Raw genomic sequence first — 15,509 nt, 5'->3', positions numbered from 1 at the left:
AATCATAGGCTCAAACTATGAAAATAATTTTTTGTTGGAATAAAAATATAATCACTTGTGAATTTAACCCTCTTTAAACTTTCTTGTCCTTTTAACACTCAACTTTTTAAGTGGGGCATTGACAGATCCTAGTTACAAATATACAAGCATGCCAAAAGGGTGATACTATATAGTTCTTCTCACAAGTTCTAATCTAATAAGGTGAAGATCTAGTAATTAGTGGTAGTCCAGGCATAAAAGAGAACAAAAAAACTCAGAATTGATTTCGACATTGCTCATGGAATGCCTAGCACCTGAAAAAGAGTCCCATGTCAAAATGCTGCCTTTAAAAGTGAAATTCCAAAATTCTTCCCTCTCCCCCAAAAGAGACATGACTTGCTCTCTACAACTACATAACCAGGTACATTGAGGGAAAACACACGAGAATGTCATATCCATTAAGAGAATTTAAGCAAAACATATCCCCGGACATCACTAAGATTGCTGCCGCCCACTTCCACCTCCAAAGCGACCACCACCCCGACCCCGACCACGTCCACCGCCTCTGTTATAAGGTCTCCTGCCGCGACCCCGATGCATCCCAGGATTAAATTTCTGAGGAGCCTCTAGGTTGCCGGAGATAAGAGGACTCGGTTGTTCTCCCACATTCACGGTGTATATACCGTGACCCTGATGCATCGTCTGATCAAACTTCGGATGTGCTTCCAGGTTGCCAGAGAAAAGAGGACGCTGTTGTTCTCCCACGTTCCCAGTACGCATACCATGATTAAATGTCTGAGAAGCTTCCATGTTGCCGGAGATAAGAGGCGGCTGCTGTTCTCCCATATTCATGATGGACATGGGAGCCGGTTGGAATTGCATGCCCATCCCCAACGGTGGGTTGATGTTTTGACCTAAGCCACCAGACCATGGCGGAAATACAGGTCCTGCACAGAAGGCTGATGGTCCACCCATTAGAACATTAGAAGGCAACCCCTGACTAGGAACAAACTGCTGCTGGATTGGCATTCCATTTGGCAGAGACATCTGATACGATTGCTGATGATGATTTTGCTGCAGCCATGGCATACCATTAGTTGGAAGTCCATTACCAAAAGCCATACTCTGCTGCTGCTCAAATGGCATTCCTTTTGCCCAAACTTCACTAGGTGGTGGAATAAATCCAGGCACTTGAACCAGTTGTGGGAATTGTGGAACCAAGCCAGGGGCGCCAGCAAAACTTTGGCCCATGCCAAAGGAGTTTGACCGGTTGCCGTGATCCACTGATCCCGCTAGAGGTGAGTTGCTCTCCCGATGCTGGTTCGGTGGTAGCTCATACACCCCCTCTTCTGTTTGTGGAGTTGAAGGTCGACCGCTTTGCCATGTCCCACCACGATTTTTAAATGTCTTCCTACCTTTCTTCTTAGTTGCAAGTTTTGGATCGTTTGTGCCTCTCTTTGACATCTTCAGCATTCTCCTGTATTCAGCCTCTTTTTCATCATCTGAGAACTCTAGTTCATCTGACAACTCTTCGTCGTGTTCACCAGATGCATCATATCCTTTCATGTAAAGGTTGCGGTCATTTAAGACATGATTTGCAAATTCTGGAACAAATGATATTGAAGTGCCTTGTCGGACTCCTGCAGGGACTTCATTTTCTGAATTGTATCTTGCTATGTAGTAAGGGTACTTGACAGGACCAAAAATTTCATCCACAAGCCCTAGTGGGGATCTGCTTTCTGTTATCCAAAGGATAGAACCCTCATTAAGAGGCTTATGCTTCTCTAAACCTTCCACAATGACCTGTGGACCAATGACCTGCATGATTGTAACAAAAGCTTCAGCCACACAACTTTGGAATCAATTGAAACCAATGAAAAGACCACGTCTACATTCTGTCAATGGGTACTAAGAGACTGGACAGAACATGAGTCCATGTGTGACCATTAGAAGTTTGTTCTTGTTCAGTTTGGCTCATGGTTTCTGTTGGCTTACCGATGAAACAACTCCTACTGGCACGGTCTGGTGGTGTGGTAGTAAGGACACATTCACTGTAGGAACTGGAGGAAGAAACTGCAACACAATCACAAAATCAAGTTAATTACCTGTAAATACATTAGCTGAAATTCATTATTCAATGGCAGTTACCATTGTGGCACTAAATATACTTGACTGAAGCATGTTTGATTACATGATCAGATGAAAAAGTTAATGTGTAAAAGCATTTTCTGTATTTGTTTCACGATTGACAGGTGACTAGGTGAACAAGGAAACCATCCATTTCTTCCAGGTAAAACCTGATTCATCTGCTGTGAATCCCTATGCCTTGACAAATAAGGCAAACCAACTTATGATATCTTCACACGTTGGAAGTAGATATAGATACAAAACTTATTCAAAAATGCAAGTTAGCCAAATCTTAAGTCATCATATTCTTTAACATGACGAAACAAGCATCCCTACGTTCAATCAGGCATTCAAGTAGGATGTAAAAAGGTAAAGCAAGAGGGAAGAAGATGGAATCAATAAGTATGATAAAAAAATTACCATCATAAAAATAAATATATAATGAAAAGGAAAGCTGCTAATCCAACAATGACTTGAGATACAACTACATGTCCACAGCCCATAGAAAGTTACATCTCCTTTCAACAGTTTAAGAGGGAGGAGGTGCTCCCTTGGGGCTGCAAACCCCCAAATCCTTGCAATTTTGATGCAAAATTCTACCTAACATTATGTTCATTCCAATATTTTCTCTGGGCTGTGCACTTAAACTATAAGATAAGAGGGTGAGCCTTGGTAGCAATGAAAGGTTGCTCCTTTGTGGCTAGAAAAACATCACGGTCTCTAGTCATGAAAACAACCTTTTCACATAAAACAGCACTCCCCCAACCCTCACAAAGCAGGGAGCCTCATGCATTGGGAATGCCACTTTTTTTCTTAACTCTTTTATGCATATCATTCAATCTTAGATACTCCCCCTCCCCCAACCAAAAAATCCTTTCATCCATGTGTGCTAGAATTTCTATAAGTAATAATTTGTGGCCAATCGAGTACCATTTGGCATCTCTTGGCATGATGCATAACAAAATGGATGCTGAATTGTACAATATTTATCATTACTTATATGTCATATCTTTTATCACTTGAAGTGCATAACATTTTTTTATTACCCGGAAGATATTATCAGTGCATAGGTGATACCTCCAGATCACTTTTATGAAATTTCTAAATGATATTTAAGCAAACATCACAAATTGTCAGGACATATTAGACTTATACTGATCTAACAATTCAAGTCACCCAATTATTGACAAACTTTGACCATATGTAATCTACTTACTTTCTTAGACCTCTATAAACTATTTGACTTTTAAAATAACTATTCAAGGAAAGAACTTTAATTGTAGCATATATTTCTCTAATATAACTGGTACTATATCTTTTTAAGTTTACATACACTTCAATAAAATAAGAGACTCATATAATAGGTATTATTTACTCTATATTTTAGGAGAGTGCTAGTCCAATAAGAACTAGTGATGCTTCCTGTGTATTAGACTATGTGTTCAAAACATATTCCTCTTCCACCAGGATTCCATCCTCTGACACAAAGGTAAAAACAACTGGCTCTACTCTACACATGCCAAGAAATTTTTTTGAGAACTCTCCACCCATTCAAGTGGTGCCTAAAAAATAAAAAAAGAAATTCAATTGCCACTGCTTATACAATTTAACAAATATTAAAACTTCTTCCTGCCCATAGCTGAACATTATATAGCATAAAGTCCATCCGGCCTCCCAATCCATCTTCATTTATGGCCTCCCAATCCATCTTCATTTATGAATCACGAGACATGTGCTATTGATAATTTGTTATTTAATAGGTTAACATCAACAAAACAACACTTCACAAGGACCTGAAATAGATTTTTACCTATTAGTTACAATTCGTTACCATAATCCCCTCCCAATTGATAACCAAAGTTACTAAACCAAGAAATCCTATTGATTTAGATTAGGCTCAAACAACATCAAGATATCATTATGTCATGAACCTAGGGTTCATAACGGGTTGAAATCGGCAATCAGAAGGATCCGATTGATTTAGAACCAAGAATTGACAAATTTGGGGAAGAAAATGAGAAGAAAGAGAGGGAGAAATAGAGGAACAGAAAAGAGAGAGGAAGAATGGTAGGGAGAAGAAATTAGAATTTCAATTCATTAATTTTTCAGCATACCCCAACAAACCAATAGCAATAGCCTTATATAGGCATTACAAGCTCAATAGCAGCCTAGCACATGCACCCCATGTGCGTCTAAAATATTTTTTAACTATTATTATAATACTATTACTATATTGTCCTTTAATTACTACTTGGCTCATGACAATTCCCCCCTCCTTGAGAGAGTTCTTGTCCCCAAGAACTTATAACAATTTAGCCATTGCCCCTCAACCTCAACCAATACTAACTCTCTCTAGCTTGGTTGTTCTTTCTTTTATCATTCCCTTTCTAGGCCGCCGCTTCTTTGTTTTTGGATACTCCTCAGCTAAAACAAAAATGATAATCAGTGCAATCAAAGCTGCATCTTCATCCAAGGAGCGGTATACCATTTCTCGTGGGTTGGTAATAGCTACCAAATTAAGATAGCTTGTACCTAGAGATTGAGGATCCAATATGATGCCAAATCTAGTCAATATATCCTCAATCTAATTTGTAGATTGATTCTCAACACAATTTTCAGCTTCTTTCTCTTGCAAAATTTGGCCTAAACTGATGTCTTTATAACCTCTCTTTGCTTCTTCAGAATCATTAGTCACCCTTGACAAGTTTACTTCAGATCCAGCCAATGGTTCTTTAGTCCCAACATGATTTATCGCTTGTTTAATAACTGGATTTTCATCCACCTGAGAAGACAAATTTCCAACATTAAGCTTGGTAGCTTGCAGATCTCCATTATCAATTGATCTAGACTTCCCATCTGGCAACTCATCATTTCGGTTGGATGGGGTAGAATTTTCACTATGGTGTTCACCACGCTCCTGGTTCCGCCTTTCCTTCATTTCTGATTCATGCTCCAACTCTTCCATAAAATGATCAATGCTCATTGCTTCTTTGTTTGCTTTTTCTTTCAGCTTCTCCTCCTGCTACTCCAATTTTAAGAATTCCTCTTTGTTAAAACTTCCGTGATAATCATCAAAGTATTTCGCTGGAAAGTTGTAATGATACTTCTTAATCAGTATCATTGCAAACTCCTGTAACTTCTCGCGAAACATTCGACTGAATTCATTGCACTCTTCATGTATTACACTTCTTGTTTCCTTGTCAACTTGGCTGAACCCCTTCTTCTGTTCCTTGTTGCTGCCAACTAAAAATCCAGCCTTCTTTGGCTGCCATTGAGGCTCCATTCCAACTAAAAATGAAGCTTTCTTCTGCTGCAATTGAAGGCTCATCTGCTCCATGTATGCATTGCCTCCCCTAGCTTCACGAGTAAGACAACTCGAAGGCCAATAAACAGGAGCTTTGTCCATCCTAAATCCTTTTGCTGAAATTAATTTCAGCAGCCTAAAAATCGAATTGGAATCATATTTCTGCTTCGTTCTCAATTGCATATGCCTCTTTGCCTTCTGAACTTTATCGTTCCTACCATTGGATCACCACCGTAAGCCATCGCTAGAGATTAATTCCGCCAGAAACGTTCCAGCCTCAATTGCCTATTTTCGCAATCGACCCAACCTCAATCGCCTTCCAATTTCTCATCCTACAGTGCCTGCTTTAAGCGATTGTGATGCACCCAATAAAATCCTCTACTCTCAATCTATTATGCGTTTAGTTTCGGTTCTGAAATCAGACGGGTTAACTACCAGTCCACTCGCCACAACCTAGATTGATCGAGTAACTGATTTGCATGCACACCCTCGAAAATGAAGTTGCTACCCACTGAAATCGCTACCTAATCACCCACAATTTACCACTGAAACATTGATCATGAAGTGATTTACAAGTAGCAGCGTACCTCTACTTCTCGTCTAATTCTAGTAACCCCTTTTCTGGATTAACAAATCATAAACTCTCAATCGCCCAATTAGACAAGGAGAACTGTGTACCCCTGCCAACGCTGCCATTTAGATGGAATTGCACTAGCAGAAGAAGATGAAGATTGGGATCTGCTCTGTCAGATAGCTTGAATGTGCTGGGCCGGCCCAAATTATAATCATCGATTATCTTTGCCTTCAAAAGTCAAATAGGACTGTTCAAAATTTCTAGGAGATAATAGCCTCACACTAGCCCAAGAGAATCGCATGCGCCACAATCAACAATTGCAATGGATAGCGGCAGCGAACCCCCTTTCCTTGTTCGACCCAATCTTGATCAAGTTGTCTCTCTATCTTGCTCGCCTACAGTACTTGCCTTCATGTTTCGATAAGAGCCGCCCAGTCGCGCCTTCTTCTTTCAACCTCAATGTCACCTCTCTAGAACGAGTCAGAACCTTTTTCCGATCAAGGTGGGTCGCTCTCTAAGGCCACCGGTTTGTTTCACTAGTATGGGTCGGAGCTTCCAATCAAAGTGGCAGTGCTTGATTGCCATTGGTTTGCTTCACCAGTTGGGATCGGAACTTCCGATCAGAGTCGTAGCTCACTTGGCCGTGAGAAACCCATTGAAATTGCTACCTTCAAACGAATCGGAACCACAACCAATAATCGTTGTCTCTGATACCATTTATGAACCTAGGGTTCATAACAGGTTGAAATCGGCAATCAGAAGGATTCAATTGATTTAGAACCAAGAATTGACAAATTTGGGGAAGAAAATGAGAAGAAAGAGAGGGAGAAATAGAAGAACAGAAGAGAGAGGAAGAATGGTGTAATATCCCATGTTCGTATGAAGTTGCCACATAATTTCGATGAGTTTAGGATATCGAAAAATTAGTTTGATAGCAGTTATATGTACCGAATCAACTGTAGGGAATGCCTCGGAGTGAAATTATCTAAGGAAAATTATATGGTCTCGACGAGCGTATCGAGATAAGATTTATGGTATCAAAAGAAATCGAATCGGGAACAGTTTTCGGTACAACTAAAATACAGCTGCTAATTAGGTTGTAAAACCGAATCGTCGTAGGAGGCTCTCGAAAAATCAACAGAACCCTAGGGGGGCTCCGGTTTTGCGTAACAAGCAACCCTTTAGTGATTTCGGGATGAAACAACAGCCCGGTATGGACACTCGGTATGGACACTAGGGAGAAATCGTCCTTTTCAACTAAGAATTGGATTATTAATTGTGGATTTTCAATATTAAAATGCAAATTTAGTCGATGTTTGGAGGGCATGATTGCAAATAAGGAAGTTGCCCAAGTGATATAAGATGAAAATTAGAATTTAATGGTATAATTTCTTATAAATATTAGTGTACTATACATAATTATACATATATAAACATATATATGCATGTGCGCGTGGCCAGCTTCTGAGAAGCTTTAATGGCCACGATTTTGGCTACAATTGGAGAGATTGTGCTAGCGAGATTTGAGGAATGGCAGTAGGATTTGAGCAGTTGGATTTAAGGAAGATATGGCAGGCTTGGGGCGCTGGTTTGCCTATAAATAGGAAGATAATTGAAGAGGAAAGAAGCAAGAAATGGAGGAGTAGAGAGAAAGAGAGCTCGGCCGAGAGATATAGAGAGAGCTTGTGAGATCAAGAGAGAGAGAGAGAGTAAGATCGTGAGAGAGAGAGTGTGCGGCTGAGGAGTGGCCATTTCCAACGGCCAAAGGCGGCCATGGCCGCAAAGCAGGGCTTCGATGCTCGGCCATGGCGGATGAAGAAGCAAGGCAGCAAGCAGGGGTAGCCTATTGCGGGTGGCGAGCTTGGCTGAAGCGGGAGCGACGACCGGCGATGGCGATGGCGACCGAAGGCGGCCAGAGTGGCCGCAAGCTCGCGGTGGCAGCCATGGCCACGAGCTCCAGCCATGGCCGATGTAGTGAGTTGGGCCGCGAGCAGTGGCTAGACGCGGGGCCGCAGGTGGCTGCGAGGAAGACCGCCGGTGGTGGTAGCCGCGATGTGCGGCCGCGGCGAGCGGTGGCGAGGGCAGCGGCGGCGCGCGGGCGGAGGCTGGTTCGCGCAGGTGCAGGGGAGGAAGAGAAGAGAAGGAAGAGGAGGAGGAGGAAGAAGAAGAAGAAGAAGAAAGAAAAGAGGAGAGGGAGTTGTAGGCGAGAGAGAGTAGCTGGAGGAAGAAGATGAAGTGGAGGGGAAAGGAAAAAGAAAAAGAAAAAGAAAAAGAGGAAAAAAGAAAGAAAAGGAAGAAAAAAAATAGGAAAATGATGGAAAAAATCCTAGAAAATACCGAAAAATAGGAAATTATGTTTCGGTGATATCCCGGAGATTTTGGTGAGAAAAACGACCCGGGCACGCGTTTCGGGAATATGGCATGCATATCGAGAAGTTGGAGATGCTAAGTTAAGGTGAGTAAAATTCTCTAGAAAATTTCAGAAATTCCAAAATATTATTTTATGAATTTTCGTAGTGAAATATTCAAGAAAATATTTTAGAAATATTTAATCTAGATTTATTGAGGAAAAGTAGGAAGAAATGGAGAGAAAATTATAGAAAATGCCAGAAATTATGAAAAAATAGGTTTTAATGTTTATTTAAATAATTATGGTGAATATGATGCTTTGAGGCTTAAGTTGAAGTGACTCGTGTAAATTTTGAGGTTGGCACGCAAATCGAGGAGATGTGCGTAAATCGAGACGATGCACGAATTTCGAAGTAGCCCGATAAGCTTGAGAAGGTAAGTGGTACTCCCCAATTAAAGTTAATTTTATGGAAAATGCTTGGTTTGTAAGTGGTTTATGTTTCTCGAAAATGTTTTTATCATATTGACATACTCTGATATGTACCCATCACGTAGACTGCATACATGACATGACTATGAAATGCATAAATACACGTTGATATCATTGATCACTCACATTTGAGGCCGTAGAGAGTACGAACTAGCATCGCTGCTTTACCAAGGATGCACCCATACACCTCGGCTTCGAAAGAGGGGGCCGCAAAAATGGTAGGCAGCATGAGGGATGCAGTTGACACCTACGAGGTAAGACATTGCATACACACATGACATAGCATTATGTACCCTTACTTAGATGATTCATCATCTAACTTGGGTTTTGCCCCTGGAATATTCAAACGTTCCAGATGGAGATTATAGCAGATTCGAGGATAAATAAGGCCTGATAAGGCACTTAGCAGAGTGCATGAAGAATGAAATATATGTTATGTAGCCCATGTATTTAAAGTTCTGCTACTTTAAATTCTGAACGTTTTGAGGAATGTTGAAGATGTAAGAATTTATTTATAATTAATGTTAAGATATCAGGTTTCGATCATTGCTTCCGCATTTGATGTGTATAGTGATTCTCTTTCGAGATCAATGTGTGGGAATTTTGGGACGAATTCGAGGTATGATGTGATTTAGAATTAAGTTTGAAAGAAAAAATTTATTGTCTCGGAATTATTCCAATTTATAACGCGCCCAAGAAAGCGGGGCGTTACAAATGGTAGGGAGAAGAAATTAGAATTTCAATTCATTAATTTTTCAGCATACCCCAACAAACCAATAGCAGTAGCCTTATATAGGCATTACAAGCTCAATAGCAGCCTAGCACATGCACCCCATGTGCTTCTAAAATATCTCCTAACTATTATTATAATACTATTATTACTATATTGCCCTTTAATTACTACTTGGGTCATGACACATTATTACCAGTATAGAGAAACTAAGCGGACACAATATAGCAAAATTTCTTAGCGTCTCGCACTAGCTTGTTATTCCTAAACTCTGGTTAGGAAAACAAGAAGCAAGCTACTGATCGTAGATGTCTAATTCTTGGCTGTCTCTCAACAGCTTCAAGCAGTGAGTGTAAGCCCAAGCTCACTAAGATTACCAAAAAGTCATAACCTGAATTAACCTTATCACTGCAGATTGCAGTATATTAACCTGCAAAGAGTTGGCATCTTGTTTGTAACCCAAAAATTCAGACATCCTTGAGAGCAACGCAATCTCAGATGTACCAGTCTCTAACTATGTTGATTTTTTTTTTTTGAAAATACTACAAGTAAAATGTTAGAAGAAATATGGGAATCAGAACAACACAATAAATTGTATTGAACTGAATGTATAATAAGTTAGATTACAAAGACATTTATAAGTGAAAAAATACGTAAAATAAAGACAAACCTGATCAACCCAATCAAGACTTGAATTCTAAGGATAAATCTAGAAAGAAGAAAAATCATATCTAATCTAAAAGATAAACCTAATTAATTTAAACTGAAATTGATAAAATAATCTGGTCAATATCTTAACAACGAAAATTATTTAAAAGAAATTCTCTGGCTTTGAAACCACTTGTAAAAATAGTACAATTGTTACAACTTGGCATTCTATGTTGAGGACCGGCCAGTGTGGCAGTTTTCCAGAGTAAATCTTGCTACTAACGGCAGCGAGATTCAGTTTGGAATACTTGATCACAGTTTCTTATGGTTGCTTGCAGAAAATTGAAAAAAAAAAAAAAATAGAGAGAAATCTAGGAGAAGAATTCACTGAACAAAAGAGGAGAGTTTGGCAATTTTTGGATGGTTTCTATGTGGGTGAAAAAATGAGAACACAGATTCAGTTCCATTACTGCACCATTGCTTCTGAAAATGGAAGGAGATCGACTGTTGACACTTAATCAACTGAGCTTTAGTAAGTGATGCTCCTTTACATTAGAAAGATTTGAAGAATTAAATTATTCAGCTGAATGAATCATGAAAGGGAAATTTGATTGACTAGAAAAATATGCAAACTAACAAAAAAACTAAAATGCAGGATTATAAAGAAATGAGATTTGAATATAGAAAATAGAATCGGAATGAAGTGAGGTATGCTAAAGCAAATCTCCTTAAGACAAATTTTGCCCCCCGCAATGGTGCTAACAGGATCGATAGACGTATGTCTTCCAAGATACAACACTTCTTTCAAGAATTAGTATAGCACTATACTAACCTTGTCATGCGAACTAAAAATTGATCATACTCTTCTTGATCAGAAGGAAGAAATTAAAATCTCGTGCACTTGAACAATAATCGAAATAGTAAGAAAGTATTTTGGAGAAGGAAAAAAAAAATCAATTAACTTGAATTGATTTTGGATGGAGAAAATGAAATTAGGAGTCTTATTTATAGATTCCAAGTGTCCAATTGTAAATGGTCATGTTGTTTGATTCGGATTAATTTAGATCAGTAGATCATATCAGTTCAAATTTGGGTGTGACCTAATGGTCCAAATCGCACTCTCTCGCGGAGGTCCCCGTCTCTTACCATGCACCTCTCACACTCGAACGGATGTGTCCACTCATCCGTGCCCCGTCAGCACCCATACGAACAGTAAGGCTTTTCCCTATATTTGGGCTTTGTTAACAGGTCTAGTCTTGGAGGCTTTTCCAATTCACACATTTTAGCCAAATAAATTCATTGACCCATCAATTCCAACAATTTTTATTCATTACATATACATGCATGTAGACATGAAGTATTGAGTTTAGATGATGATATACAGGAAAACATTATTGAAGAAGAAAGTTGTGGAAAGCATTAGATCAATGTCCTGGGAGGATAATAGCCGCATGATAACAGTGAAGTAAAAATTCTCATGGACTTCCCGTAGCAATTTTTCTACTGATTTTGCGTGCGTTGGATTCTTGCTGAATCTCGCCACCAGTAGTAGCAAGATTAGCTGAAACTCGTTGCTACCAGCTGCAAGATTTATTGGGGCAAACTTGCCACACTGGCCAGCCTCCAGCTGGAATCCCAAGTTGTAAGAATTGTAGTATTATTATAAATAGTTTTATGTTTGTAGTATTTTTAAAAGAACTTTTAAGTATAGCATTATTCGAAAAACTCAACTATGTCTCAGTCTAATATTCGAAATTAGCAACCCAATGCCCCTGAAACTGAAAAGAGCATCCTAAGTTCAATAACTAAACTATAACCAACTGGCAAGAAACATAACAACGTAATTGAATAATTATTTTCGATTACCTTCAGCTCATTTTTTGATCTAACAGGCCCTTTTGGAGCACCGTCATCCTCTTCATCCTCATTATCACTCCAAGGCACCATCTTTTCCACATCAGATTCTCTTATCTCACCTTCTTCCAAGTCCATCTCTCCCTCCAACTCATTCACGGCCTCATCCTCCTGGTCCTCTTCCTCTTCACCACTTGATGAAGACGATGACGAGGAAGAACTTTCGCTCTCTGAACCCGAACTACTATCGCTTTCGTCATCGCCATCACTCTCTGTTTCATCACTCTTTTCACCACCATTCCTAACACTTTCCCTGGCAACCAAAGTCTCACTGCTCTTCAAGCCACTGCCATCAACACTTGCTGCTTCGCCATTCTTTACACCATCTGTTTGATCATTCACTGCACCAACTCCATCACTCTTCGGCTCACTGGCATCTGCCCCCGCAGAACCATCCAAACAAACCTTTCTTATCTCCTCCTCAATCGAACAACCCAATTCGTCCAATTTCGGATTCCTATAACCACCATTTTCCTGCTCAATCTTTGGACCAGCCACATCAACACCCGGCTTTCCAGTCAGGCCTTCCATCATCACCGAAGCAGCATTGTCTTGATCACTCTTCAGATCAGCCATATCAAGAACCGAGTTTTCTTCAGTCCAATCCCTTATGGAGTCGAAATCAAGGAACGAATCGACGAAAGACAGAGAGAAATCGTCGAGATCAGATACAGAGTGTCCACGCGGAAATGAATCATCCGAGTTCTTGAGCTTCGGAGCTTGCTGGGAGAGGTCCTCCTCTTCAACGGTGGGATCGCCCAAAACGCCCACCATCTCCAGGGAATAAGATTAGGGTTTTGCTCGAAAACGTCATGGCTCTGCAACAGAAGGGGCTAGGGTGTTTATATACGTGGTGGAGCTTGAAAATTGGAGGCTTTGTTTGGGCAAAGTTTATGCCTCTTAAACCCTACCGACGTAGCAACTAGGGTTTTAAGGTCGAATTCTCCGTGGCCTCGATTTCTCTAGCAAACTCTTGTCGGGTCCGGGTCCGGGTACCATTTTATGGCGAAGCAGTTTAATACCTCCTTGTACATTTTTGTCTTTTTCACATTGAAGAAGTTAAAAATGGGGAAAATGTGTTCTGATCCATTGTGATTTTAGTTTTTGGTGTAGAGAATTTTCTTTTATTTAAAAATGTTTTTAGATATTAATATAATTTATTTTTTTACTCATACACACACCTTTTTGTCAATTTAAAAATATTTCAAAATGAGGTGTTCGAGCAACAAAATTAGGCCATAATAATTTTTAGAGAAATGTTTTTTGATAAGATTTTTTTTTAAGTAAGTATTTTATTTAAAAAAATCTCAAAGAACTTATAATTTATGTTAGGGCATATTTAGAATATTATAAAAAAATTAAATAAAAAAATATTAAATCTAAACTACCAATATATATTTATATTTCTCCGAATATATACAAATATTAAAGAAAATCACCTCACTTTCACCAATAATAGAAATATAATCAAATATGGGATGATACATTAATAAGTTCAATTTAAAAATCTTCATTTCAAATTTCATAAATCATAATATTTTTTCATTTTGGTCTTGTGTGCCATCTCTTTATTAACCACTAAGTTTACTAAGTCTAAAGTGGTAAAGAGATTAATAGTAATTATAAAGAATATTATTAATTAATAAATAACTCCTAAAGTTTAATAAAGAGGTTATTAAGTGTCGGACCACCTTTTTCAAAGCCTAACCTCATAAAAGACATGAAATACATGGGTCCCCAATTTCAAGCTGGGCATCTTCCATTCACGTGAAATTTGAAAAATTTTAGAAGAATTAGGGTTTTTCTTTTTTTTTTTTTTCTCTCCCATGAAATGTGATGGTTTCAATAAAGCCAGCAAATTAAGATATAACATGAGAAAGGAAAGACAACCTTTAGTTAATATTTATGATGTTTCGACAAGGCCCTTCAATTACGGGTTTCGTTTTTGTTTTTGTGTTTGTTTTTGTTTTTTATTTAAATGTAATAATATAATTTATAGTGGGGAATTCATTTTTAAATTTCAAAAATTCTATAAAAAAAAAACGACTATGGAATATAGAATATTATTTATGCAAATACTTCACTACTTATGTTAGATTTTTAGATAGAATTACAAAATTCTTTAAAAGAGTTGAAGTGTATTTCTTAGGAGAACGAGTTCTTTTCTATTTATAGGTGAGATAGGTGGGTAGTGATAACGATTTTTAATTTTTCAAAATTAATACTGATCTCATTCATTATAATATGTTACACAATTTTTGAAAAAGATCATGAATGTATATTTGCACATCTCTGTCATGGGAAGTGCCTTGTAGAAGGCCTTACGAGATACCTTGTAGATTCTCCCAGTGACCTTAGCCTTCCTTCTTGAAGGTTTCTTACCTTTGTTACTAAAGTCCTTTGACAGAATCTCTCAAAGCACATTTGTATTGCTTTTTCTCTTGTCTTGACCTTCATACTTCTTTCTTAGTGGGTTTATGTAATACCCCATATTTTTATGAGGTTATCACATAATTTAAATGAGTTCAAAATATTGAAAAATTAGTTTGATAGTAAAATAAGTCATTGAATCAACGAAAGGGAGTGTCTTGGAACTTAGATGTCTAAAGAAAATGGTATGATATTGACAAGTGTCTCAAGACAAAATTTATGAAACTGAAAGAAGTTAAAACAACGACAATTTTCGGTACAACTATAATATCGCTTAAAAAATCAAATGATTGGAAAATGGTCAAAAAGGACTTATGGGAAAATGATGGAATCCTAATGGGGTTCATATTTTTATGTAATGATCAATCCTAAAGTGGTTTTAAGACGAAACGATAATCCTGTGAGGACACTAGGGCAAAAACGTACTTATCGAGTAATATTGAGTTATTAATTTTGAATTTTAAATATTTTGATGATTATTAAGGGTGTAGTAGAAAATCTTAAAAGATTTAAAATGAATGTAGAAAATCTTAGAAGTTTTGGAATGATTTTAGAAGATTTGAAATTATTGGAGAAAATTTTAGAAGATTTGAAATGATTGTAGAAAATCTTAGAAAATTTGGAATGATTGGAGAATATTTTAGAAGATTTAGAATGATTGGAAAAGATTTAGAATAATTAGAGAAGATTTTAGAAGATTTGAAATGATTGTAGAAAATCTTAGAAGATTTGGAATGATTGGAAAAGATTTTAGAAGATTTGCAAAGATTATAGAAGATTTGAGAAAATCTTAAATGATTGGAATATCTTAAAAAATTTGAAATAATTAAGAAATATTATAATATAATATAGCGTACTTGGTGGTCAAGTTTCAAGACCTGTAAATAAGAGATACAATTTGGAGAAGTTGGAAATAAATGGAGAAAGAAGAAAGATTGAATATATATGATAGCTAGTCAGGGTA

The 15,509-nt window shown here is 38.0% G+C and overlaps 1 protein-coding gene across 1 annotated transcript; it reads right to left on the bottom strand.

Annotated features, from left to right (window-relative positions):
• Window positions 1–234: 234 nt before the first annotated feature.
• Window positions 235–13,020, bottom strand: LOC127792342 (H/ACA ribonucleoprotein complex non-core subunit NAF1-like). The gene is made up of 3 exons (XM_052322807.1): window positions 12,068–13,020; window positions 1,975–2,052; window positions 235–1,797 (listed from the first exon to the last, which is right to left on the bottom strand). Exons 1-3 carry the CDS (start codon window positions 12,887–12,889, stop codon window positions 475–477), a joined length of 2,223 nt encoding a protein of 740 aa, XP_052178767.1. The 5' UTR covers window positions 12,890–13,020; the 3' UTR covers window positions 235–474.
• Between the last annotated feature and the right edge of the window lie 2,489 nt (window positions 13,021–15,509).

Source organism: Diospyros lotus, chromosome 15 (assembly GCF_014633365.1).
Source record: "Diospyros lotus cultivar Yz01 chromosome 15, ASM1463336v1, whole genome shotgun sequence".
Lineage (NCBI taxonomy): Eukaryota > Viridiplantae > Streptophyta > Magnoliopsida > Ericales > Ebenaceae > Diospyros > Diospyros lotus.
This window is presented reverse-complemented; position numbering and strand designations above follow the sequence as displayed.